This window comes from Euprymna scolopes, chromosome 30, assembly GCF_053919585.1.
Source record: "Euprymna scolopes isolate OS-2025 chromosome 30, ASM5391958v1, whole genome shotgun sequence".
Lineage (NCBI taxonomy): Eukaryota > Metazoa > Mollusca > Cephalopoda > Sepiida > Sepiolidae > Euprymna > Euprymna scolopes.
The window spans coordinates 85,084,743-85,112,021 of record NC_136511.1 but is presented as its reverse complement, the minus strand read 5'-3'; the positions used below and the strand labels follow the sequence as shown (position 1 = coordinate 85,112,021).

Sequence of the window (27,279 nt, the reverse complement as noted above, 5' to 3'; positions counted from 1 at the left end):
CAAATACATAAGCATAAAAAGACGCGCATATGTTAGAGCAGCAACCATATTCCGCGTCCCACGTCAAAACTTCTTACTACCTGGTCCAGACATAGTTTTAATAATACCACTAGAATCCCAAAGTGAAACAATTTCGGTGGAGCTCAGACACACTGATAACCATAATGACTGAATCCAATGTAAAATAACCAAACCAGAATACAACAAAATAACCTTCACAAACAAGTTAACTACACCTGTACTTATCAAGCGGCATGAACAAATATGCTAGATACGCTATACTACTCAGATGCTTCTCACACGTGATACTTCAAAGCCACCTCCGCTGATTCTGGCCTCTGGGCAGACAGATCAGCAGAAATTTATGTGGACCCCTCAAACTTCCTCAGTCAATATGAAAAGGCCACCTTCCACGAGACAAATAAAAAGTACACTCAAGTATTTTCACCATCACTAGGATGCTACAGCGGAAAATCTGGTAAATTTCAACATAGAATTAATATGAGTACATCACTACCAGCACAAAGAAAGGGACGCATTCCTATGTATAACCGAGTGAACCTAGAACACCTCCAAACGAAAATTGATGAACTATATGAGCAAGGTATCTTCATGCGACCAGAAGACATAAACATTACCGCAGGATATGTAAGTCCTTCATTCCTCGTTGCAAAATCTTCAGGAGGCCATCGACTAGTAAGTGCATTTACCGAATTAGGCCAATATATCAAACCGCAACCTGCTCTCATGCCTAAAGTTGATGATATCACTAAACATATCGCTCAGTTCAAATACATCATCAAATGTGATTTGAAACAAGCATATTTTCAGATACCCTTGGCCAAATCATTAATGAAATATGTGGAGTATATGTCTATACCATAGCAGTAATGAGGCCCCCAGGTTCTGATAATGTCCAAAGTATTCGGCGACTTGATGATTAAAGGATCGGTGGTAAAATCGGCCGATGATCTATATGTCGGCGCCAATACACACATGGAGCTTAACAGTGCATGGGAAGAAGGGTTACTAACACTACATGAGAATAATTTAAGATTAGCAGCATCCCTTTTCATTTTGAGAGGAGACAAAGCTCACCTCTCAGGTTTATTCAACGCTCGTAAAACATCTAACCAAACAGGTTGGCTAGCCTGTAAGTTGGAAGCTCTGGGGATTGCTTCAGCTATTAAGCACCTCAGTCCATATATAATTCAACCAAAACACGTTACCGAAGTGCTCACAGATAGGCGCCCCTGTGTACAAGCATATGAGAAACTCCAACGTGGTGTATTCTCTGCGAGCTCTAGAGTCACAACGTTCCTGAGTGTTATCTCTCTATATTCTGTTAAATTATCCCATATACCAGGGAACATTATATATCAGATTATGCTAGCCGGAACGCTATTCGTTGTGAGCAAAAATGCCAAATTTGTACATTTATCAACGCCCTGGAGACATCAGTTATTAGAGAAATCACTGTAAAAGATATATTAGCTGGTCATTGTCCGATCCCATACATCATGGATTCAAGCTCAACAAGACTGTCCAGACTTACAACAAGTATATAGACTATTACGCGGTGGTAGAACTCCATGTAAGAAGAAGAAAGCTTTAACCACTATTAAAAGTTATTTACAACATTGTAAACTCTCATCAACCCCGGCAGATTGGTTAATCATAATTACAAAGGAGGAAGCCTTGAGCCCAGCTAGACAGAGAATCGTCATTCCCCAAGAAGTATTAGACGGACTTTTAGTCGCTCTACACCTAATACTTCACCATGCCAGTAAACACCAGTTGAAGCAGATTTTTAATATGAGATTCTATGCACTGGATGTGAACAAGGCCATCAGTCGTACCATAGATAGTTGCCACACTTGCATGTCACTAAAGCAGATACCAAGCCAATTCAAGAAACAATCCTCAACAAAACCACCAGATAAAATTGGGAGCTGATACGCTGGCGATGTCGTAAAATGCGAAGGACAACTAGTATTATTGGTTCGAGAAAATGTTTCTGTCCTGACACATGCTATATTTCTATTATTAGAAAGTAGTCAATCTCTAAGAGATGGTTCCGTCCCTCGTCGGGTGATGAAGTAAAGATCAGGGTCGATGGCGCTTCCGGATTTCAAGTCCTACTCTCAGATAGTTTACTGGGATCATCCCGTATTAAAAGAGAGAGTGGAGAGATAAAGAACTGTATCAAAAGTCCAATTAGTGAATGCTCAGTATCAGAATTTCATACGGAATTATGTAAATTAAAGCCACCCGGCGGTAAGATAACGGATACTGAGTTGGCCGTAATAATATCTAATATGAACAGCAGAGTTAGAGAAAATGGCTACTCTTCCCTGGAAGTTTGGACAATGAGAGATCAAACCATCGGAGAGATTCAACTGATAGAAGACAAAAACCTGATTAAAGAAAAATACCAAAATAGGTTAAAAAGACACGAGGTCGCAGTAGATACATGGTGATGGGAGTTGGAGATCATTATTGTACTGTAGAGAAGTTTACGGATAAACAGTTTAGAGGGAAAAGGTACAAAGTGAAGAAATGTGATATTATAAAAGTTGAACAACACCCGAACCATCACACCACCGATCAAAACGGAGGTGAAAATGAAATAAATATCCCTAAATATATCGAACCCAATTCATCATTCAATGAACAATCGGACTCTACTAAACATAGAGACACACAAAGCATGCAAGATGACAGTACAAACTGTATGGACCCGATAAAAGAAAGCCCCCAGGCAATAGTTCCTGATGAAATTAGTGATCTGCGTCGGTCTTCACGAACCTGAAGGCGTCCAAAATTTTTAGAAGAGAACTATGTGATGTATAGTAACTCTGGTTAAGTTCTATTCAGAAATCGTACCCACACAAAATGAGGAAAGAAAATGGAGAAAAAAGGACTCCGTCGCTGGTTAGAGACCACTTGGCGTAGGAATATGTATCAGGTTGAGATGTTCTCCGGTTACATACGAACTACATACATATATAATGCCGTCAAAACTACCTACGAAAATGGGTTACTCTCGCTTGCGAGGGAGTGTTAGTGTGTCGTGGGGATGTTCCTCAAAGGATTTTTACGGCATGCGCACAGCAATCAACTCCCTGTACATTGTTTATTCAAGTCTGCTAACTATTTGGCGCTTTGCCCCTGACAGGATCGTTTTCTCACGTGGATTATTGTTGTCATCTGCTTTTTCCCCGAAAAGGCACCTTAAACCCTCACATGTAGCTTGTTCCCAAAGTTCATAAACACTAGCAAAAAATTGAATTTTTACTCGCCAAGTAATAACAACAACAACAAAAAATTAATCCTCAAAATAAAAACCATCATTTTCCAAAACTTTCGATTTGCCAACTCCAAGCTCATCAGCAAATTCTCGACTGATTGATGAAGGCGCAATGTAAAACCCTGTTTGCAAGTCTCTATCATCCAACTCCCGAACGAGGCTTATCTTCATAACTCATGTTGCCAGAGCCGAAACGCTTGTACCACTTTGAGATCACCGTATATGCAATTGTTCCTTCACTTTCGTAGCACAAATCTCTTCTGCGGCTTTCATGGCAGAAAGATCTCACTTTCAGCAGTAACGAATCAAAAATCGCAGCTCAATTTTATCAATTGCCATACAGAATAAAAAGATGAAGATCACTATAACAATATAAACGAAAAAAAAAAAATAAAGTTTTATAAAAATTCAGTTTTTCGCCGGTGTTTACGAACTTTTGGGACAACTTAATGATACGTTTGCTTCTGAAATCGGTCATTATTTTCCGAACAGCACATTTTTTTCCTTAAAAATATCCTCAGCTGGCAAAGATTACCTCTGCTTTCCGCTTATTATTGATATTTACAGAGTTTTAGATGTGTCAGTTCCGGTGTTCACCCTTCCTATAAATTAATTGAAATTAGCCATTCCTCTGCACGGTAGACGATCTGAATGAAACGGCTGCTCGAATTTCGTCAGCAACAGAAGGAGTGCTTAATTTGGTGCATCATTTTTAAGATACCGATCTAAAAAAAAAGAAAACTTCTTTAATAATCTACGACAGTAAGATGTTTAAAATAAGCGACACATTATACAACACGGGAAGCAATTTATTCGGAATGAAGCTTACTTTCAAACTGTGGTAGCTTCGTGAATAGATGTGAACAAACTGGTCTATGTATACTAGCAAGCCACCCGACGTTGACCTGTCGTAAAATACGCTTAAATATTATCTTTTAATTTATGTAGATTTAGTATTTATTATTAAAGATCCAATTCTCTATTGATCAATAAAGTAATCAACATATTTGTAGACAATATATAGTAGTTATTTCAAAAGTTAATAAAAACCTGACTTAAGTGCCATCAGTTAGAATCGAAACCAACACATTTAATCATCCAGCGGTGTTCACTACCATATGAGCCAACGGCAAGTGAATATCACAAATGTAACAATTAAAGCAGTTAAGCACAGAAATGTATATTTTTGCATCTATGGGAGATACAAGTTGTCCACTTACGCTTGTCAAGTTCTAAATTTTCAATCTTGACCCGTTAGCAGCTATTTTTACCAGTCAAAAACCAAATCGAATTAGATATACATGTCCGAATTTCCTATATTTCAAGTTTCAAGTTTGTAGACAAAAATTGACTGAGTAGTTTGGTAAAGACTATTCCGCGCACACGTACACATCATAACCAAAGTGTCCTGATATATCATTGATGAGTGATAAAAATACTGTTGGACATTTGTAATTCAAACTCGGTGGGCAAGTTAACGATAGTAATAGCAAATATGATTGGATTGCAGAAAGGATTGTGGATTTCTTTCAGCTATATAATGGGTAGCATTATGCTTTGATTTGTTTTGGGGGGATAAGATCACCCTGTAAGGCGTGTTAATTCAATCAGCGCATTTAGTGATGGAAAATATTATTTAAAATGGAAGCATAACAGATTGACTAATCGTCGAAAATGGGTTACTCTCGCTTGCGAGGGAGTGTGACTTAGTATGTCGTGGGGATGTTCCTCAAAGGATTGTTACGTCATGCGCACAGCAATCAATTCCCCGTACATTAAAAATTAAAAACGATAAAACGATAAGCATATCCTCTTTAGATCAAGGGGTTGATGTGTCGTCTGCTTCGTCTGCTGGACAGGCATTGTGTAGAGTTATCAGCGTAATTACTAGTAACAATTTCTCTATAGAATTAATTCTCTCTAGAGAATTATCTGAGCTTGGACTTTGTGCTGGAATGGAACGTTTGTAGGCATTGAAATCATGAACAAACAGCGCATGTTTTATACATTATTTTAACGTCAGGGGCGTGAGTTCCGTTATAGGAGCGTTGATTTAATTTGAATAAAATAAAATACACATCAGGTGCGCTTGAAAGCCAAACCACAACGCAATATTATGAAAATAAACACTTGTTTGAAATTTATAATTTAAATATATTTTGGAGTCAAATTCCATCCTCAGTATTTTGTAAATATTTTTTCTTTATTTTCTTTTTCTTCTTTCTTGCCATGTTGTAAATTTATTTTGATATTCAACAATGAAAATTTTTAAGAACTCGAAAGTTTAGCTGTCGTGCGACTGTCACCGGAAAATCGCCTTCTGAACTTTTTGCAATTACTTTTATTTACGGCGATCGCAAACATCGTCTAAATTCTAACTGATCGGCAAATCTTCTCTCACTGTGACGATAAAATGAGATAAAAAAAAGAGGGAAGGAAAGGAGGACATGCATACATATTAAAGACCAAGAGATTGGGATGTTTCTATTTCACAAGCCTCTGGTGACAAGTTCACTGAGTTCACTGAGTTCATTCCCATTGACCTTTAGACGATCTTCGTCCTCAAGTTTATAACATAAATATTTATCAGCTCCAGGCAAATCTACTCTGACAGTATCCTATGAAGTCGCTATGCTTTTAACATGTTTTAAATTGTACTCGTTGCCATCCGAGTACAAGGAAGGTTCAATATAATGCTTTCAAATGAGGGAAGTTTTATCATTGTGCCACAAGAATAGTATCTAGTGGCGGTCAACCAATCAGTCGCCGCGCCTTTGTTCGGAGGGGGGCAGTAAGGGCTTGCTTGGTCGCCAAAGAGAAAAAAAAAGAAAATAATAAAAGCGACCCTTACATTTATCTAAGCAAAAGAAAGGGAAAGAAAAAATTTTCCTCTCTCATCCCTCTCTCCATCACCCCCTCCGCCCCATCAACGAGGAAATAAACGTTCTCATGCAAGGAATACGAGATGTCACGCCTAATTAGCCTCAACAGACCTGTCACGCGGGCCTTCGGATGGTCTATCAACATCTCTATCGGCGGTCTATCAACACAGTCCGTCTGTTAATTTTTGGAATTATCTTTATGACTTATTCTGGTGTTGACACGCGCTGTGATATTTCCGGCGAGGGGGAGGGGAGATCATTTTGATTATCCACCAAGAAACAACATCAAACCATCATTATCATCATTAGAATTCAGCCGTGCGAATTTCTCTGAATTCGTGTCAATGATACCACCCAGGCGACAAGCTGTTTCTTAATCAACAAGCAAGGTCTCTCGGTACCGCTCGGTCCCCATCGGGTCACACTTTTCTACTAGGAGGGATCGCTTTTTTTCCCTCTTTTCGATTGACTAGCCTTAGTTTAAACCTCCACCACTTCCGGTTGGCGATGGACGCAACGGCAAAGACGTCACGATTTTTTTTTCACATTCTTTTCCTCCTTCGCGACACGGGTGCGAGACTGCCTGTCTACTACCACTTATTTATTTATTTTTTTTTTGCTCAACACGCACCTCAAAACACCCGGGCAATGCCGGGCATCCAGGCTAGTTTTACATAAATATGAATACTATTGCGAACACTGGCGAAACATAATTTATTCTGGTCACCTTTGACGTAAGCTGTACACTCATTAAATCATATAAAACCACCACAGATCGAATAGTGACGTTTATTCGCAGACAAAATGGAATCTATTCAATGCAGAAGAAAGCTAAATCAACGGCAGTGAAAACGAACGATTGGTCCTTATTGGCACCACGTGCGCCTCCCTTTAACGTTAGCCAAGTGTTGATCATCGATCACTGCCATGTTTATGGCATCGATAATTGCCCTCTCGGTCACGCCTATCCTCTTCTACTTCGAGTTCTTTGTCAGCGGTTTTTAATTGGAGAGCAAGCCGATTAAAGAAGACGTCATAGGTGTAGCAACTGGTTCGTGACACGGTCGATCACAAGGTGTGGATGACCCTAGACCCACCTTCCCTTGTCGACATTGTTAGTGTTAAACATTATTAATTAGCCTTGTTATCTACCGTCAACATTAGCGTTAAGTTGTATAGACTTTCGCTTTGTCAAGGATTAACATCATTTGAAGCCTAAAACACAACACAAACTTGTTATTTGTATCTCATCAAATTACAGTGAGATGCAAAGCTTAGTGGTAGAGAATAGGGCTTGAGGACAGGTAAGTAACACGCTTATCAAAGACGGATTCTCTTTTATTGACCAAGTTGGTCACGTCTGATTTGCCTTATTTACGACATCAAACATTACCATGGTTATTTTAATGTTGAAAAAAAAAAAAAAGCAGAACACAATTATAAACCATTAATTGAACAAATGTTGCTATTTATACCAGATGTAGAAAGGTTAGAAACAGGTGTGTGTTTGGCTTAAACGTTTTGTTTTAATGCATATTAACGCTTTAAAACGTTGTTTGATGCTGAATCCGGTAATTTTTGAAAAAGTTTTATGCTTCAAGTACTTTATATCTTCAAATATTTATTGATGGTCTTTAGTTTGTCGGCTTTGTTTTACGGCATATCAACTCTTTTTCGGGTCATTTAATGCCGAATCTAGTAATTTTAGAAATTTATCCTTAAAGTTCTTTATATCTTCAGATATATATTCATAGTGTTTGGTTTCATCCTTTTGTAGAGGAGAATTGTTTTTGTTTTTGACTTTACAGAACATGATTGAGTTTTACAAAGAGAAAGGATAAAAATGTTTGGTAAAGTTTAGGCGAAGAAACTAATATCTTCAGGCAGCGTAGTAAAAAAAAAAAATGCAACAATTATTTTTTTTCCTCCAATTATTAAAATTATCAGAATAAAAAGAAAGCGAGTAAATATCTATGGATCAACTTACAGCGTGTCAATAGAACAATATATCAGATATCAGCCAGAGATATTTTGTTACGATCGAAGAACCTTCTACATTATATTACACCGGAGAAAGAATTGTGGTTTCATGCGTTGTCCAATGACGTGAGTGCGTAATTGAATACAGTGGATGTGAATGGATTCGAACTCGGATTATGTATCATACCGTGATTTAATGTTACTTTTGAAGCAAAGAAATCGTTCACGTGTTTTTAAAATAATTTAAAGCATGCTTGAATAGATTGACACAGCTGATCATCAAAATTTGTTGATAAATGAAAACCATAGAATCTCAAAACGAAATCTTATGCAAAATGTCTTAAAAATCTTTAGGAAAACCGCCAGAACGTAAAGGTAAATTGGGGCTAACACGTGTCAAAACAGATTTTTAAACCAGAAAAAAAAAGTGAAGCATGCATGGTCCTCCGTGAGTGCACAGTGAACGAGGCATAAAAAAATGACAAAGTTCAGCATTTTTCCCCCTCCCCCATTATTTAGCCCAAAAGTTCCCAGGGGATGTTCAGTTTTTGTTCTGTCGCCTCTTGGATCTTCCGACCACTCTGTTGTATCAATTAAGATAAAAATGAAATGTAATAAGTCCCCAGACATACCTATCCATCGTACAGTATATCGATACACTAAGGTTGACTGGGATAGCTTCCGTACATTTATATCTGATCTACCTCTGCATTCCATATTTAAAAAGGATGTGTCCTCTATAGTATTAGACCTGACGGAATGGTTAATTGTAGGTATTGACCGTTTCATACCCTCGAAAAAGTTTCAGCAAAAACCTAACAGCCAGCCATGGTTCTCTCCAGAATGTGCTGCTGCCATTGCGCACAGAAATCACTTTTTCCACTGCTTCCAACGTAATAGATGTATGGAAACTAAAGCCGTTTTCAGGACTGCCAGCAACCATTGTAAGAAAGTAATAAAGAATGCAAGAGAGTTGTATGCTCAATCTGTTAAGTTCAAAGTAGCTGAGCAGCGGCTTGGTTCCCACCAGTTTTGGCAAATAGCAAACAGAATCCTGAACAGAAGCGTGTGCTCCATCTCAACTATTATCAATGGACCTGAGGTAATCTCGTCAGCATCAGACAAAGCCAAACTCTTTGTCAAGAACTTTGCAGCTAATTCTACCCTTTGCGATCAAGGCCGCCAACCCCCAATATTTCCTCCTGTATCAGAAAACACGCCTTGTGATATACGTATATCTGTACGTGATGTTGCCAAGCTAATCAAAAACCTTGATTCCAGTAAAGCAACTGGCCCTGACGGTATTCCAATTATAGTACTTAAAAAACTTCAGCCTGAACTAGCGCCCATACTTACAAAACTGTTTAAACGTTGTCTTAAGGAGAATAGTTTCCCATCTCCCTGGAAAATTTCATCAGTATGCCCTGTATTTAAGAATTCAGGTGATCGCTCATCCCCCTCTCAGTACAGGCCAATAAGTCTCCTGTGCGTTATGAGTAAGTTGCTGGAATCTGTGTTAAATACAGAAGTAATCAACCATCTCAACAAAAATAACCTTCTTAGTGACACTCAATATGGTTTCCGTTCTGCTAGATCTACAGCAGATGTGCTTACAGTTATATCTCATAGGATTAGCAAATCTCTCGACGGAGGCAACCTTTCTAGGGCAATTGCTCTTGACATATCTAAGGCCTTTGTTAGGGTATGGCATAAACGTTTACTTCATAAGATCTCTAGCTATGGTATTGCTGAAAATGTCTTCTCAATTATTAAATCATTTCTTTCTGATAGGTTCATAAGAGTAGTAGTTGAGGGGCAAAAATCAGAAGCTCACAGTATTATGCCGATGTCCCTCAGGGGTCCATCCTGGGCCCAACTCTTTTCCTGATCTACATTAATGATCTTCCAAATCACATCCTTACATCATTTGTAGACATTTATGCTGACGACAGTACCATTTATGGTAGCACATCTAAGACAGTAAACGACCAAGTTCTCTCCAATTCTCTCTCCTCTGATCTTGAGCACGTAGTACAATGGGGTAAGGAGTGGCTGGTTACTTTTAATGCATCTAAAACCAAGCTTCTCTCTTACATCATCAACATTCTGATCCACATCTGGCATCAATTGAAATGAATGGCTCTCGTCTTCAGGAGGCCTCAAGTTTTGACAAGCTTCTTGGCTTGACCATTACTCCTGATCTTAAATGGAATATGTACATCAAATCTGTTGCCAAGGCCGCTGGAAAAATGGTGGGATCTTTCTATCGATCCAGTAGATATCTCACTGCTGATGCTATTCTCTATCTATATAAGAGCCAAGTACGTCCAAGGATGGAATACTGTTGCCACATCTGGGCCGGAGCTGCTAGAAAGGACTTGTCCTGCCTTGATAGAGTTCAAAATAGACTTCGTAGCCTCGTAGGAGATGTCCTTTTCTCTTCCTTGCAACCTCTATCTCACAGAAGAGATGTTGCGTATTTGTCTCTGATGTATCGTTATTTTCATGGAAAGTGTTCGACTGAGCTCCAATCTATGGTCCCCCCTCGCCAAACTTTCACAAGAAACACTCGTCTAGCTGTAAACACTATCAATAATTCCCCCCACTCTTTATCTGTGCCTAAACCTAAACGTAGATTCCATGAACAAAGCTTCTTTCTTAGAACTGCACGCCTGTGGAATTGTCTTCCGTTTTCCTGCTTTCCGGCTGACTACAATATGGTTGTCTTCAAGTCTAACGTAAATAAGTTCTTGATGAGCCGTTCCATATAAGTTATCAAATTTACCAAATTTTCATTACTAATGATTACTATAATGTCCATTTTCTACTGTACACTCTTTAATTGAATGACCTCTTGGCCTTGATAATGTGGTGATGCCTATGTAAAAAAAAATCCTGGTGAAAATGAACAAACGGTGCAGTTTTAGGCCTTAACATATGTAAATTTGAGTTCTGCACCATGCAAAAAAAAAAAAAAAGAAATGATTAAGTCCATCATTTGCCCCCCCCCATTTAGCCCCAAAAGTCCCCAATGCCTTAACATATTTAAATTTGAATTAAGCACCATGAAAAACTGCTAAATAGACATACACAGAAAATTTTGGACAAATATGATAAAATAGTCCCAAAAATGGAGTGTTTTTATTAACCCTTAAAGAGCCCCTGGGGCACACCCAAGAGCTATCACGAAGTATAGACAAACAAAATTATATAGAAATCAGTTAGTTACAACTTTTTTTTTTATAAAATCTAAAGCATCAATGTTTTTTAAAAATAAAAATTCAAGGCATCAACGTTTTTTAATAAGCACAAAAATGTCAATTTTAGCCATTTTAACCCGAAAGACACCGCTAGGGGTCAACCGGAGTTTTCCCGGAAAATCCGTTCTGTTACTTTTTTACTCATATCATGTTTTATTTTTGTGCGAAATTTCAATAAATTACAAGGCGTAGTTATTGAGGAAAGTACGGACAGGCGAACGGACAAACGGACAAACGGACAAACGGACAAACGGAGAAGGGTGAATTTACAGGTTCACCCTCCTTTTGTCGGAGGACAAAAAAAAAAAAAAAAAACATTCACCCGAAATCCGGAAAACTTAGTGAGAATAATTGTAAAAAAAAAAAAAAAAAAAAAAAAAAATCAAAATAAATCCTCACATTTGACGACGAACGTGTTTCTTACATTCAGTAGAATTTTATTTATTTGTTTGTTTTATAGAGCTATTGATAATTTTGAAACAATCATGAAAAATCTAGCTTAATTTTGCTTTGAAAAATATAGATGATAAAAAAAATCATATATTTAAGTTTGATTCGAATAGTAATCAACTTCCAAAACGAAAAAAAAAGTAAATCTCAACGTTTCATATTCAACATTGACTTGAGCTTATATCAGGTTGTCAAGAAAGTTCCTGCGCTTTTGAACTTTTAAATTCAGATGAACATATTTCAGCTGAAACAAAAAATTATTGATCGAAACAAACACCACCAAAACCAACACACTTTGCTAATGCAAAAAAATACATTTATACTAGTAACGTAAAAATCTTGCGTTCTGTTGGCGATGAAGGCTTTGAAGGTGTTTTTGATATTGTTTTGGTTTTTGAAGCATTTTCACGCAGAAAATTGTCGAGATGATTGAAAAGTGGTAGTCGGTAGGTCTAAGGTCTAGAGAGTATGGCGAATGAGGCAGAGTTTCATAGCCCAATTCGTTCAGCGTCGGTTTAGTAACGTGTGGCCGGGCATTGTCGTGGAGGAGAATTCGGCCTTTTCTATTGACTAATGCTGGGTGTTGTTGTCGAAGTTTCTGGTGCATTTCATCCATTTGTTTACAGTAGTTTATCGCGGTAATAGTTTCGACTGTATTAAAAAAAACTTTAATAGATGAAACTGGTTGTAGACCACTAAAGAGTCAGCAAGACCTTTTTTTTTGTGCCACTCTGGCTTCGGGAAGTGTAGTGGAGCTTCGTCGACATCTAACCACTGAACTGAGCGTTGCCGGTTGTCGTAAAAAAAACAAACACTTTTATCGCAAGTTACAACCCGGTCGAGAAATGGGTTGTTATTGTTACGTAAAAGAAGGGAAGATGACTATTCATAATAACGTTTCTTTTGCTTGTTGTTCAATTCGTAAGCCACCCACTATAATGTTTTTTGTCTTTCCAATCTCTCTCAAATAGTTGGAAATCGTCGTATACCTTACGTCTAATTCAGAAACAAGTTTTCAAACAGTATGCGGTGATTGGCTTCAACTAAGGTTCTTATTTGATCTTTGTCAACATCCGATGGCCGACCACTACACTCATAATCTGCCAACCACCACGAAATTTCTTAAACAACCATTGCACTGTGCATTCAGTAGTGGTTTCTGGGCCAAACGCTTTGTTGAGCTTGAATTGAACTAAGAAAATTGTGCGAATTTGCTTTTTTCCATCTTGTATTCAACGTCCTGTAAAAAATCATAGTTGTTTTAAACCGATTGTAATTTAAACGATTATTTCGGGCGAAAAACACCCTTAAAAACTATATATAAAGTAAAGGTATTGTAACGACAACTTATTTGAAAAAAAAACATCATTTAACATCAAAGTTTAAAATTCCACAGGAACTTTCTTGTCAAATCCATCTCTCTCTCTCTCTCTCTCTCTATATATATATATATATATATATATATATATATATATATATATATATATATATATACATATACATATATATATATACATATATATATAAAGTGAAATTGTCTGTGCGTCTGTCTGTCTGTGTACATTTTCCTACCAAATTACTCTGTCAATTTTCAGTCTACAGACTCGAGATTTGACAAAGGGGTGTTGAGATTTGAGAAAATCTTTTTAATCGGTTTTCGGCCAGAAATTTGGCTGTCAACGGGTCAAAGTTCAACAATTTGTCCTTTGAAAACTCTACCAAACTCTTTGGCCAATTTTGAAATTTTAGATGTAGGTTCCTTGAACATGGATCAGACTTTTTAATTTAAGCCCAACACAATTTTTGGTCTGAACATTTGAAATTTTACATAAAGTGCATTCAGACATAGGGCAAGCTTTTTAATCGGTTTTTGGCTGAGAATTTGGCTGCCAAGGGGTTAAAGTACAAAAGATTAGACGTTTGCAGTCTCTAGCAAACTATTTAGTCAATTTTGGGTCTAAACATTTGAAATATTACATAAAATGTATTAAGACATGCAGCAAGCCTTTTAATTAGTTTTTAGACGAAAATTTGGCTGTTAAAGTTCAAAGAATTGACTTTTCCAGACTTTACCAAACTCCTCCGCCAAGTTTGAGTGTAAACACTTGAAATTTTAGATGTAGGTTACTTGGACATAAACCTGAAGAGTCCTAGAGTGGATGAAACGCGGAATATTCAGTGTAGCTTAATCGCCATATATATTTTATAACTTACTAACTAGCTCTACCTACGTATTGAGCACTTTTGAAGTAAATACTTAAAGTTTACGCATAAATTTATACTTTCGTATATTAATTTTATGTAAGTAAATTAAGTATATATATATAATATATATATATTATATATATATATATATATATATATATATATATATATATATATATATATATATATATATATATATATATACGTTTTTTGTTTTTACCATATCTTTCTGTTAAGTTACATTATTGTTTTATCTACCCGGCCGGTTTTTTGGCCGTCTGTAGCTTCCTCAAACGGCCAAAAAAACGGCCGGGTAGCTGAAACAATAATGTAACTTAACAGAAAGATACGGTAATAAAAAATAAAACGCATATTTGCTCTACAACAGTATTGACACTTTCTTCAGTTTTTATTAATTACCATTTCCACTATATATATATATATATATATATATATATATATATATATATATATATATATATATATATATATATATATATATATATATATTTGCTAATCGAGCCAGAGATGTCTCGTGTTGCCGAATTCGAATCGTTCGACTGGTGTTAATCGTGACACCCTGCACTGAAGATTCCCGAAAGGATGAAACACTAGTGTCTGTAGGTATTTAATTATTATAATAAAAAAAATAATTATGACAGCCCCTTTAAGAAATTAGTTTCTTATCGTTGAGCACTTTCAGTTGAATTAAGGTCGGTCAATTTAGCTCTTATGCATAGATCATCGTATAACGATTAGATTACTGTCTGCCTGACATAAAGAACATTTAAAATTTAAAAACGTTTAAATTCAACGCGGTTAATGGTAGCCGAATGGATACGGTCTTTGCTAATCGGGCCAGATATGTCTCGTGTTGCCGAGTTCGAATCGCTCGACTGCTATTATAATTTTTTTTTACTAGATTTAACTTTGCCCTTATATTTGACATTTTATGTCAAACGATTTGAAATCACTGATTCTCCGTGTGCTATTTTCTCTTTATTCTTCCCCAGATTTACTTTGGGTGTGTTTCTTTTTAACTTTCTAATTAGAGCGAATTACTTGTGTTTACTTCTGACTTCTTGAGAAACATGTGTAAAAGTTTCTTTGTTCCGAAATTGCTATTAATCATATTCTAAAAGGATATCTTCATAAATTGAAAACTTTATTTATCAATTACACACAATCAAGTTAAAGTATATTGATAACATAAACGAAAAACATTATTTTTCAAAAGCACTTTATACGTGTGTAGAGCTTTTCAATGTCCATCACAGTAACCTCTCAACGTAAATACTCTTGACAAACCGGACAAGCAGTTAAACCCCACCTCTACAAAGTAGAGATCCCTAGGTGTAAGAAAGCCTTCTAGTCCAGTAGTTACTTCTCTAGAATTGCTAAACGTTGGAACTTCCTTCCAGGGTCCTGCTTTCTCAACTGTACTGACATGCAGAAGTTCAAGTGTAATGTGAACAGGCGTCTTGTTGCTCACCTCTCTTCATAATATCCCTGAAACTTATGTCCCAGATGTCCTACTTCAATGTGGCACTGTGCCTTGTTGGGGGTGAAAATTAAAAAGAAAAAAAACGAAAAAAAAAAAAAAAGAATATATAAACACCAGAAAGAACCTATGCGGATAGTCCTGCATTTCGACGTTAACACATCTAATTGGGGTTCCAAAGTGAATTTTGTAATTAAAACATAATATAAAAAAAAAAAAACGTCCAAAAGATTGAACAAACAAGTGGCAGCCGAAAAGTTAACCTCATTAAAGATGTTATTTATTCTTCCTCCGATTTAACAGCTCCAAGCTTGTCTCCAACACACTTGCCGGGCGCATGTACAATGAACTAGCACGTAATGTTTAATGCTTCCTCATCCTCTACTCTCTTTTCTCCTTTTCCCCAGAACATACGCATACTTAGTTCTATCACAAACAATTCAAACCGACTGAAACATACTATGCTCCTAGGACTTACATTTATTCCAGATCTTAAATAGAAATTTATATCCAATCTATTGCTAAGATTGATGGAGAAATAGTTGAATAATTCTACCGCCACTGAAAGTACCTAAGCCCGATACAATCTGTTATATATAAGAGTCATATACTTCATCAGGTGAAGTACTGCTGAGAGGTGCCGCTCGGAGCACTCTTGTTTTACCATGACAAGGTAAACATCAACTTCGCAATCTAGTGGGGTGGTGGTGGTGATCTCTTCTTTTCTGTATGTCATCTGTCTCACAGAAAAGGCGTATATTCAATCATTACATCTCTGTAATGTGCTCGACTGTACTCTAATATCTCCTTCCTCATCGTAAAACATTCACGACAGAAATTTGTCTTCCTACAACAACTCTCAATAACTTTACTTTCTTCTCCCGAAACAAAGCAGCTTCTTTCAATGAACAGCTTCTTTCCAAACATTCTCCGTGTGTAAAACACAGTTCAACGAGACTACTTCCCTGCAAACGACAACATTGTCATCTTAAAAACACAATGCCAACAAATACTCATTACAAAATGCACTTTTAAGTATTCAAATATTAGTCATAAACTGTCCTCCTCATAAGTATTTAATCTTTGTTCGTTTAATTCATAATTTCCAATACTCTCATAATATTCTTCATCGTTCAACTGTAAATCTATCTGTTTCATTAACCCTTATTTTTAGTGATTTTTAGCCTTGATAAGTGGCGACTCATAGTTGAAAAAAACAAAAAAAACAACAACAACAACAACAACAACAACAACAACAACAGAAAAACGAAATTGATGACTTGCTAGTGGGTGCATCTTAATCGCATACCAATGAGAGCACTTAACTGCTTGCAAATATTTTTTCTTGATGTCGAAGTACTCTTTTCAGCATTTTATTATCGCATATGAATTTAAGACAACTCCTGAAATTGTGGCTGACGCTAAAAATAATGAAAGGGTGTAACCTCAGAAGAAACTAATAATTTCGACATTCGCTAGTACACGTTCATATTTATTGTAAAAAATTGTAAAGGAAATTTATCTTATGTGCATAGTTTGACATTAATAATAAACTTATAACAGCTTTGCCGGTTTGTAAGAAAGCGACATTTTAAACCATTGTAAATTATTTTAAGTATATTATTATCACTTAAACATATCACCATAATTAATTTCTTGTTTTTTTTTTTCAAATTATTAAAGCATCATTCAAATTTATCTGCAATATTCTTACTAATGTTAACCCGAAAACAACTTTCTTTATCAACAGAAAGGGAGACATATTCAATCATGATAATGCTCGCCCTCACACACAACTACTGACCAAAGGTATCCTAAAAGAATTTGGTTGGAAAAATCTTGCCTGATCCTGCATATTCTTCTAATCTAACTCCCTCGGATCATCACTTGAGGATTACAAAACCATTTAAATGCCGTTAGGTTAATCTCACAAGAGAAGATCAAGCATATATTAAATTCACATTTCACATGAAAACCTGAGAAATTGTACAATAATTTATAAGCAATTTATAAGCAATTTATAATCTCGTTGATAGATGGAATCAAGTTATATAGAAAAAGATCGTTGTTGTTATAAAAAAAAGATATAAAGAAAACACAGTTTTTCAGTTTGAAGATAAAATTTTAAATCGGCAAAAACGTTTGCATCGAGCTAACACCTATTTTTGTAAGCGACCCTTTCACTGTTCTTACTATGGAAATAAGCTGCACCTGTTACTTGGTGGGACACCAATTTGGGAGGGGAGTGTAAAATTACTCCTTAGTAGTCATTACCTTCAGATCCACTCTCATCGCAAGTGGTAGTATTTTTCAGGATCACCGTATGGATTGAGTATAACACTTCGTTTATAGGTTATTTATTTGCAAAATGTACACCGACAAAACCAATTAATCTACTAAGCATTTCTATACGAAATATACGCGCGATTTCGACATAAAAAGAACTAGGAAGAATTAATAATAATAAAAAAATAATAAATGGATTGGCGACCCGAATCATCCCTTTTAATTGATTACTAAACTAAGATGTTGGGTTATTGTACTAACCCTTAAGTCTTACTTTATAAATCTTTACTTTTTCAGCACAGAGGAATTCAAATATATTTTGCTGTTTGATCAGCATTTATTACGATAAACAGTCACTCGAGGTTAAGGGTTAATGAGATGGCATGATTATCAGATAAAATATGGTAAATATTATGGTAGTATAAAAGTTATGAATTTCGTTTGATTACTTGTGAGGCGGCTGATTCGGATTTTAAGAAGGATTTTAATGTTTCCATATAAAAATAAAACAAGTTTTTACATGCACGGGTGTCTATGCGCCTTTTTATTCTCTTCATCTTCGCTGTTTCTCTTTGCCGCGTTTCATGAATAGCCGTTTTGTCTAGTGGTTGTCAATCGTCTCATCTGTTTAACTTAGACGAATAAAACTTTTCACGCAAGAACGATACTTGGGGCAAGTTCGCTGAGTTTTCTTTAAGGCTTTATTGGAGAAAATTAACTTAGAAAAGAAAGACTAAATAACTAAATAATTATTTAAGTTAAGATTCTAACTTAACAAATAAATAACACAGACGAACAGGCATCGGTAACATGTGCTTTAGATTATTCTACATTATGGTCGTGTTTCGTTTGCATGGCTTCCCAGAGAGAACTGGTGTAACCTTTTTTTTCTCTCTCAAAAACATGACACCATTCTTCGTCGTTCGCTACTGATATAGGCTTCCTAATATGTAATAATTATAATCAACAGGCAAGTAGGTAATGTGTTTCACGGGCAGGGGGCTCTCACAAAAATCTTTCGAAATTCCGCCGGACGCGAGGAAAAAAGAGAAGACACTTTTCTTTGAGGTAACAAGGTGTGTTCTTGCTGTAAATATCTTCAAAGGAGGAATCAAAGATTGTAGCTCAATCGAACACCTTCAATTAAAGTAACGGCAAAATAACGAGGGAGTAACGTATATTATGTGGAAGTTGTGGATGGAAGAAGAACTGACCTTAACCGTAACCTCTGTTCCCTGGTCCGTTACCAAACATTAACCATTATGCCAAATGGACTAGTACAGAATTAACATGTCATAAAACCTAACAGTCTTTCTGAGATTTGAATGGGCCTCATTTAACATCGTCACATTTTATTCGGGTGTTAGCTCAATGTATTTATTGAACTAAACAATAAGAGAATGGATTTTCAGTAATTATGAAGTAAAGAAAGACTTAGTTCACGTATATGCTGGATTCAAACACTAGGCTTGTCCTTTTTCTAGCAGTGGGACTCAAGTATAATGGACGTGTTTTCACCTAGCTCTATATTTTTACATGGTTTCACGACTTTATGAGTACATTTTTGTACATTTGGTTTAGTTGTTTTACAGCAAATCAACCCTATATAACGCTGAAACACAATAACTATTGTCAACAATTGAGTATATATGATTAATTAAAGACGAGATACTGTTTTATTTCTAGTTCTGAGTTACAGGTATATGCCTTTCACATCGGTATTAGTGCATAGATTACCACAATAGATTTGAACTCGGCTTAGCTGATTTCATTTACCGCGATAGGGACCACTAGCCCAATCACGTCGCTCTATTTCTGATGGCTAAAAAATTTATGAACTTACGTGACAAAAGAGACGAACGGGAACAGAAAAGCCACAATCACTGTCAACCAAAACATCTGAAAATAAAAAGTAAAACATTGTCAGTCCGTTAAAATTTTTATTCAACCGTCAAACCGGTATATTCAGGAATTATTTCCCCTGAACCATATTTCAGTTACATCTGCTGAATTATACTGGGCAACGACAGAATGAAGTTTTCAATTATAAAGTAAAGAAAAACTTGCTTCACGCGTGTGTAAAATTCGAAAATGATGCTTGTCTTTTTCCTGAGTGGTTGGGTGAATTTTAACATGTTTTTTTAGTAGCAACTATCGTTCACAGAGATATATCCAATAATGGTCTTTTAGCAATTCCAGAGTAGCATCTTTATACTGATTGCAAAATCCATTCTAAATAATTTAAAATAAGTATTTAAAGTATTTAATTTTCGTTGCCGATGCATTGCCTATATTTTGTTTGCCCTGGAAATTCCTGTTTATTTCGATTGCGTTTAGGTACTTATATCTAAACACAAACGAAATAAACGCAATTCTTGTAAAATTATCAATTCTGTTATACACGCCTGATTCCGATAGAATTACCGATTCTGTTCAAAATTCCCGATTCTGATATAATTACTGATTTCGATTCCGATTCTTTTTTAAATTTCTAAATATTTAATTATAGATTTTTTGCGTTTTTACTCTTCCAGTTACTGTACAGCCTCGTGTAATGTCCTCATAAATTTTCTTCACAAACTAAATAAATAGACTAAGGGTGCATATATTACACGAGTAGATCATTATAAATAGTTTTATCAACTATTTTCCTTTTAATTGATTGTGAATTCTGATTGCTAATCTCAGATTTTTTTTTACGTTCTACATTTTATATCTTTTTAGATTTTATTTTACAACCAGTTATAAATATAAAAAAACCCAAATCAAAGAAGACCTAACACCACAGTTTATTCTTAAATTCATTTATACCTAATTCAAACTTTAAACATTAAGCCTTTAAAATGTTTAATTCGTTCTCCAGATCTTTTGCCTACGTTTATTAAGATTTGCCAATGCTGGAGGGCAAGGAGGAAACAAAAGTCGATTGAGAAACAACTCCACGGAAGATTCATAAGAATGACAAAAGATGAGAATAACGAAAACACCTGGACATGGATGTGAAAAGGACATATAAACCGAGAAACTGAATCGCTAATAACTGCAGCACAAGATAACTCGATAAGAACCAATCATATCAAAGCAAGGATCGATAAAACACAAGAAAACAGCAAATGCAGACTCTGTGGACAAAGAGACGAAACGATAAACCATATAGTAAGTGAATGCAGTAAACTTGCCCAAAAGGAATACAAAAACAGGCATGACCAAGTGGGGAGGGTGGTACACTGGGAATTGTGTAAACGACTGCATTTTGAGCGTACATACAAATGGTACAAGCATAAACCCACAACAGCACTCGAAAACGAGAACCGCAAAATCCTATGGGACATGGACATACAGACGGACAAACCCATCTAAGCAAGAAGACCAGATGTCGTAATAATTAACAAGAAAGAAAAATTCCTGTTAAATCGTAGACTTTGCTGTCCCAGCTGATCACAGGGTGAGTATGAAAGAAAATGAGAAACGAAGCAAATACACAGAACTCGCCAGAGAGTTAAAAGCGATTTGGATGATGAAGAAAATCAAAATAGTACCGATAATAATAGAAGCACTAGGAACAATTCCGAAAAACTTCGAAAAAAGAATGTCAGAAATTGGAATCAGAGGAATAACTGCAAAAGTACAACGACAAACGATAATGAAAACGACTGAAATATTAAGGAAACCCCTTGAATGCGGAGAATAATACAATATAACGAATAAGCGTTACAGGGAATGAAGAACAACGAAACTGCATATTTACAAGTTCTACACCCCTCATCATGCATCCCCCCATTGTTTTATCACCGTCCCCCACAAAAAAAAAATGATACCAAAGGGCTGAGTAGGGTCAATAAGGAGTGAAAGACCGAGGAGCGAGCGCCAACCAGACCTAGGCTGGACAAGCGTAAAGAGAACTGGGAGGCTGAGTGCCATTCAAATTCCAGTATAAACCAATGGCCATTACCAGCGAGAAATCACTGATAAGCGGCTGTTGTCGTGATGCAAATTCATTTGCAATTGCTATCGAAGGAGGTGGAGAGAACTGGACGTCTGGGGAGACTTGTTGTCACTCAGTTTCCAGAGAACACCACAGGTTTCCAATCAGATCGTTTGTTTACTTGTGTGAAAGCTTCACGTGAGCCAATAATAATAATAATAATAATAATAATAATAATAATAATAATAATAATAATAATAATAATAATACGAACAAAAGCTCAATAGCATAAAAGAAATAAATATAATTTGCATAATGTTATTGTGAATGTTTATCAATATTTCTTCTTGACAAAACTTTTATGCAGTTTTTACACATTTTTAGAACCTTGAAAATAAGCTATATCGTTTAAAAGTTACTTAGCGAATTTACGGAAAGTTTATTTTTACACAAGTAAAATAAGTTTACATTTTTTTTGGTGTTATCTATCTATCTATCTATCTATCTATCTATCTATCTATCTATAAAAGTGAGAATGTGTGTGTGCGTGAGGACAACTCTCAACCTATATACTCAACGAATTGTGGATCTACAGACTTGAAATTTGGCATATAAGGTATTCAGGCATGTGGAAATGTTTTTATCGATTTTTATCCTACAAAAGGGTTGCTAAAGGGTCCAAATTAAAAACATTGGTATTTTGGATCATCGGACTTTTATCTGTTTGCCAACTGTTTCACGACTGCGCATGTAAGAATCGTTCACATGACACCCTCTTTATGTTCCTTATGTTATGTTAGTAGGTTTTAAAACACCTTTCAAAGAACGTGAAAAGCTGGCCTAATGGTTATCGTACTTGACTCACTGTCTTTAGGTTTTGGCTTGAGTATTTTTTTTACTTAAAAAAGTGAACTGTTTGGAAAAAACATAATACTCGCATGCACATGTCTTAGTTTGTTTCCCTTGTTTTTTTTACTTTATTTTTTAAAGCAATTTATCATTCCGTTTAATATCGGGCAACGCCGGGTACATCTGCTAGTAATCTATAGATTTTAGTTTAACTAATAGTTTAAAAACAATTAGCATTTATCATTTCAGCACCCGTACCAGCAATGGAAAAGTCAGTTAAAAAATAATGAAAGAATCGTTTTTGGAATCGGAAATTAACCAATGAGAAACTGCCACTGTGGTAAAATCAATCAGGAGAGCAAGATCAATTCATACCAAAGACTAAAACCTCGTACTTGATATCACTTTGCCAAAGATTCAGCATTATAAAGTGAAATTCAAGGAAAAATGGAGCCTTCGATTCGCCCTCGACTATGGTTGTCCACTTTATTTTTTTTATTAATGATCATGTGCTGATACTTTGTATGGTTTAAACATTTCTGTTTATTCATCTGTACAGCATTCTTTGTCATGACAGTTCAAAAGTAAAACATCTCAGCTTGACATTCACATACTACATGAATTGGATTAATTAATTACAAAATCGATTCTGCCTAGTTTACTGCTAATAAATTAAGCTATAACTGAGTTTGTAAACTTACCAAACCTGCCATATATATTAAGCCACCATACATCTGTGCATTGATTATTGTTTCGACCTTGAGGTTAGTGTATTAATCGCTAGTCTCTCTCTCTCTCTTAGACATGGTGCAATAATAATTTTTAACCTAATAGATCTCGTACTGTTGCCCAAGGAAGCAAAAAAGAATTTCTAACTTTATAGATCTCACACTGTGGGCCAAGTTCTGACCCTTGTCACATCACCGTGGTATTACATCTATGTGCTCGTTTGACAACTACTTCAAGGGAAATTTTGACAAATGAGAATGTGACCGACTCACACGACTAGTAACAAAATCGCACAACTTCACTATAATGGTACACAAATGCCAAACATTTTTCTACTCTGATAGCTTTTTTCCTTGGACTACTTGCCTATGGAATTTTTTTTAACTCTTTCTTGTTTTCCCGACCGTACCGAAAGTCATAAATTTAAATGAAATTCGAACAAATATCTTGTTGCACAACTCCCAAGCCAGGTTGCTTCCTATGCACATGAACTTACGCTTCAGAACTAACAGGTCTTATTTGGGGTGAATAATAAATAGGGCTATGACAAGAGAATATTCTTATCATTGTTTTGACTCTCAAGTATATATTCGACACAGTAAGACACAGTTACTCAATCGAGAACCACATCACTTAATCTAAAAACATATAAGATTTTAACAGATATATACTCGAGAGTCAAAATAATGAAAAGAATATTCTCTTGTCATAGCCCTAATAATAAAAAAGGTTCTAATATTTTATCAACCATTTATGTGTGTCATTTCAGTGAAAAGTTTGTGAAAAGCGGTATTTGTTGTTTGGAACCGATATCTTATATTGCCGTTACAACTGTAGTGCAACGAGCAAAGTGGTTGAAACATTGTAACAACATAAATAAATGAAAAGAAAGCATGTCCGACAATAAACGATGTCAATCAAATTTCTTATCTCCAACACTCTCAACCAAATTCTGCTGACGATGCCAAAAATGCCAACACTTAATCTACGAATGTTACCTTTACATCGAAAAGAAGTAAATTATTTACAAAAACAACAAAAACGTGTTTTGGCACTAAAATGGCGTCTAGTGTATGACGCCAGCGCATTTGATTTCTGGGTTCATTTAGTTGTATAAGCTGAGTGCAAAGATATATTTCAGGCTTTATTGACTGACGTCAGATCGCAGATTTAAATATGAGTATATACATATATAAATACAGTGTATCACAAAAATGGGTACACCCCTCATATTTCTGCAGATATTCAAATATATCTCTTCATGAAACAACACTGACAAAATGACACTTTGACAGAATGAATGATAAGTATCGATAATCGATAATCAATAATCGAAATACTCCAATGAAAGAAGGAACAGGCGATTTTGACTAAAGTTAAGATTTTACACAGCCTAACATCACAAGTGCATTTGAAAAGTTTTGATTATCACACAAGCCGAAAGGTCTAACATATAAAATCAACAGTAGGTTCTCTGATATAACATGGGTGCGTTAAGAATGTTTCTGTTTAATGCACAATTTCACAATGATACTTGACTTTTTCTTTTTAAACTTAAATTCAAGCAATTATCACAGCACAAGCAGTAAGGTCAGGCATATAAAATCTACAGCACTTTTTATGCACAAGGGCGCGTTCGAAATGAATTGAAGCATGATACTTTTGCATTTTAAACTTTAATTCAAGCTATTATATATATATATATAAATAATTTTATAAAATCTACAGTAGGTTCTATACAGTGCAATGTAGACAATATATTGTGAAAGTTACTGCGAGAGTCATATGAAGCTTCCTCCGCGTGCATCGCGATTGGTCTCCAATCAGAGCAGGCGATCAATCGATTTGATTAAAAAATGACAATAAAAAAATGTGTGAATCATTCGGTGATCATTATTCAATCCCAAGCATTATCGGATCACCCTACTAGTATATATCTCTTTCTTTCTATTTCTCTCTCTCTCTCTCTCTCTCTCTCTCTCCATATATATATATATATACATATATATTTAATTCACTTTCAGTATATATATATATATATATATATATATATATATATATATATATATATATATATATATATATATATATATATATATATAAACTGCATCAATCAATTTATTGCAGATTAGTAAAATATCAATATTTCACGAAATGTATGTCACAAAACAATAAAAATTGTATAATCAAATGACTATTTTAAGGTTTGTTATTTCCCAAAATTTTATTCAAATTCATGCGATATTCAAAGTTATGACATTTTATTCTTTATCAAGGAATTTCCACTGTCCATCGCTTTATTGCAAGTCTCTTAAAATGTTGTATTAGGGCAAAAATACAATGTCCAATCATGAAAACTTTACTTTTTATTATATTTTTCTGTTAAAGAATAATAAACAAAAGCACATCATAGGTGCTAAGCCTCAAATAAATGAATTATTTATTGCCTTATCCACCATTTTTTGAAATAATTTTAAACAACCTTTTGTCCACTGAAAAAGTCAAGTGTTTGATCTGAAAAAAGAGTTATAGTTCTGGCGACATCAACTACTTTCCTCCACAGGGTATCCTTTTAAGTAAATTGCTATCCTCTCTTATAAACACCTCTTTCAATATTGACCAGAGATGTCCAATGATCCGGAGAACACGGTGGCCAGCTCATGAGGATTTGTCCAAAGAAGCCCATAGATTCAAGGAAGGCTGCAGTTGTCCTAGCAGAATGGGATGGTGCATTGTCATGGATAAAAATCATCTGAAAGCGACGTGACAATGGTAGATCATCTAGCCATGGTGACAAATGTTTATCCAAAAAGGCCGTGTACGCATTGCTAGTAAGTTTTACATCTTCTGGAACTCGGAATGGTCCAACTAACTTATCCCTAATGATTCCCACCCAAAACATGACGACTCCATCTTCTTGTTGGCGATAAACTCTGTAAGGGATTGGAGCTCCGTTCGAGTTCCAAACTTTGGCCCATCCATCCGGACAGTCAAGAGTAGCACGGGTCTCATCTGTAAATAGGACAAAATCCATTTTCATGTAATTCTGTGTCTAAACCATTCGTTTTTCCCTATGTTGTTTGCTCAATGGAAGCCTTGGAATAGTTTTGATGTTCCTCACCATCTTATTCAACACATTACATCAGGTCTGCCTGGATCTTGGAGCGATTCCAGCTCTTGAAAAAATGGAAGCACTGGTGCTGCTTGGGTTTCGGTTGAATTCCCCACGAATTTTCCGATTATCACGATGTGAAAGGTTTTTCCTGGTACCCTTATCCTTTCTGGATTTGGTGTTGGGGTTGTTCACGAATGAAGCTAAAGTTCTTGGATCCCTTTCCAGCCCCTTGGCAAAATCTTTCATAAACAATCGTTCTGCGAGTTCAGAAACAGTCCTTTCCTTTTCGATAACCGTTAATCGCCCTTTTTCTTTGCATGTTAAAAGACCTGAAATAAAGCGATTGACAGTATAACTTACTTGATAATAAATAAAATGTCATAACTTCGTTAATATCGCATGGATTTGAAAAAAAATTGGGAAATAACTAACCTTAAAGCAGTCGTTTAATGATACAATTTTCATTTTTTTTGTGACGTATATTTAGTGAAATATTGACATTTTACTAATCTGCAATAAAGCTATTGATGCAGTTTATATATATATATATATATATATATATATATATATATATATATATATATATATATATATATATACTGTTGCCACATCTGGGTAAGAGCTGCTAGAAAGGACTTATCTTGTCTTGATAGAGTTCAAAATAGACTTCGTAGCCGCATAGGAGATGTCATTTTTTCTTCCCTATCTCAAGGATGAGATGAAGCGAGTTTGTCTTTGCTTTATCGTTATTTTCATGGCAAGTGCTCGACTAAGCTCCCATCTATGC

General features: G+C 35.6%; 1 protein-coding gene across 1 annotated transcript in view; it reads right to left on the bottom strand.

The window, feature by feature from the left end:
• Window positions 1–27,279, bottom strand: part of LOC145254608 (uncharacterized) — a 138,340-nt gene that overhangs the window by 78,017 nt on the left and 33,044 nt on the right. Inside the window, exon 2 of the mRNA XM_080113216.1 lies at window positions 19,718–19,773. Coding sequence (XP_079969342.1) covers window positions 19,718–19,773 — 56 coding nt within the window. The remainder of the gene's footprint in view (window positions 1–19,717; window positions 19,774–27,279) is intronic.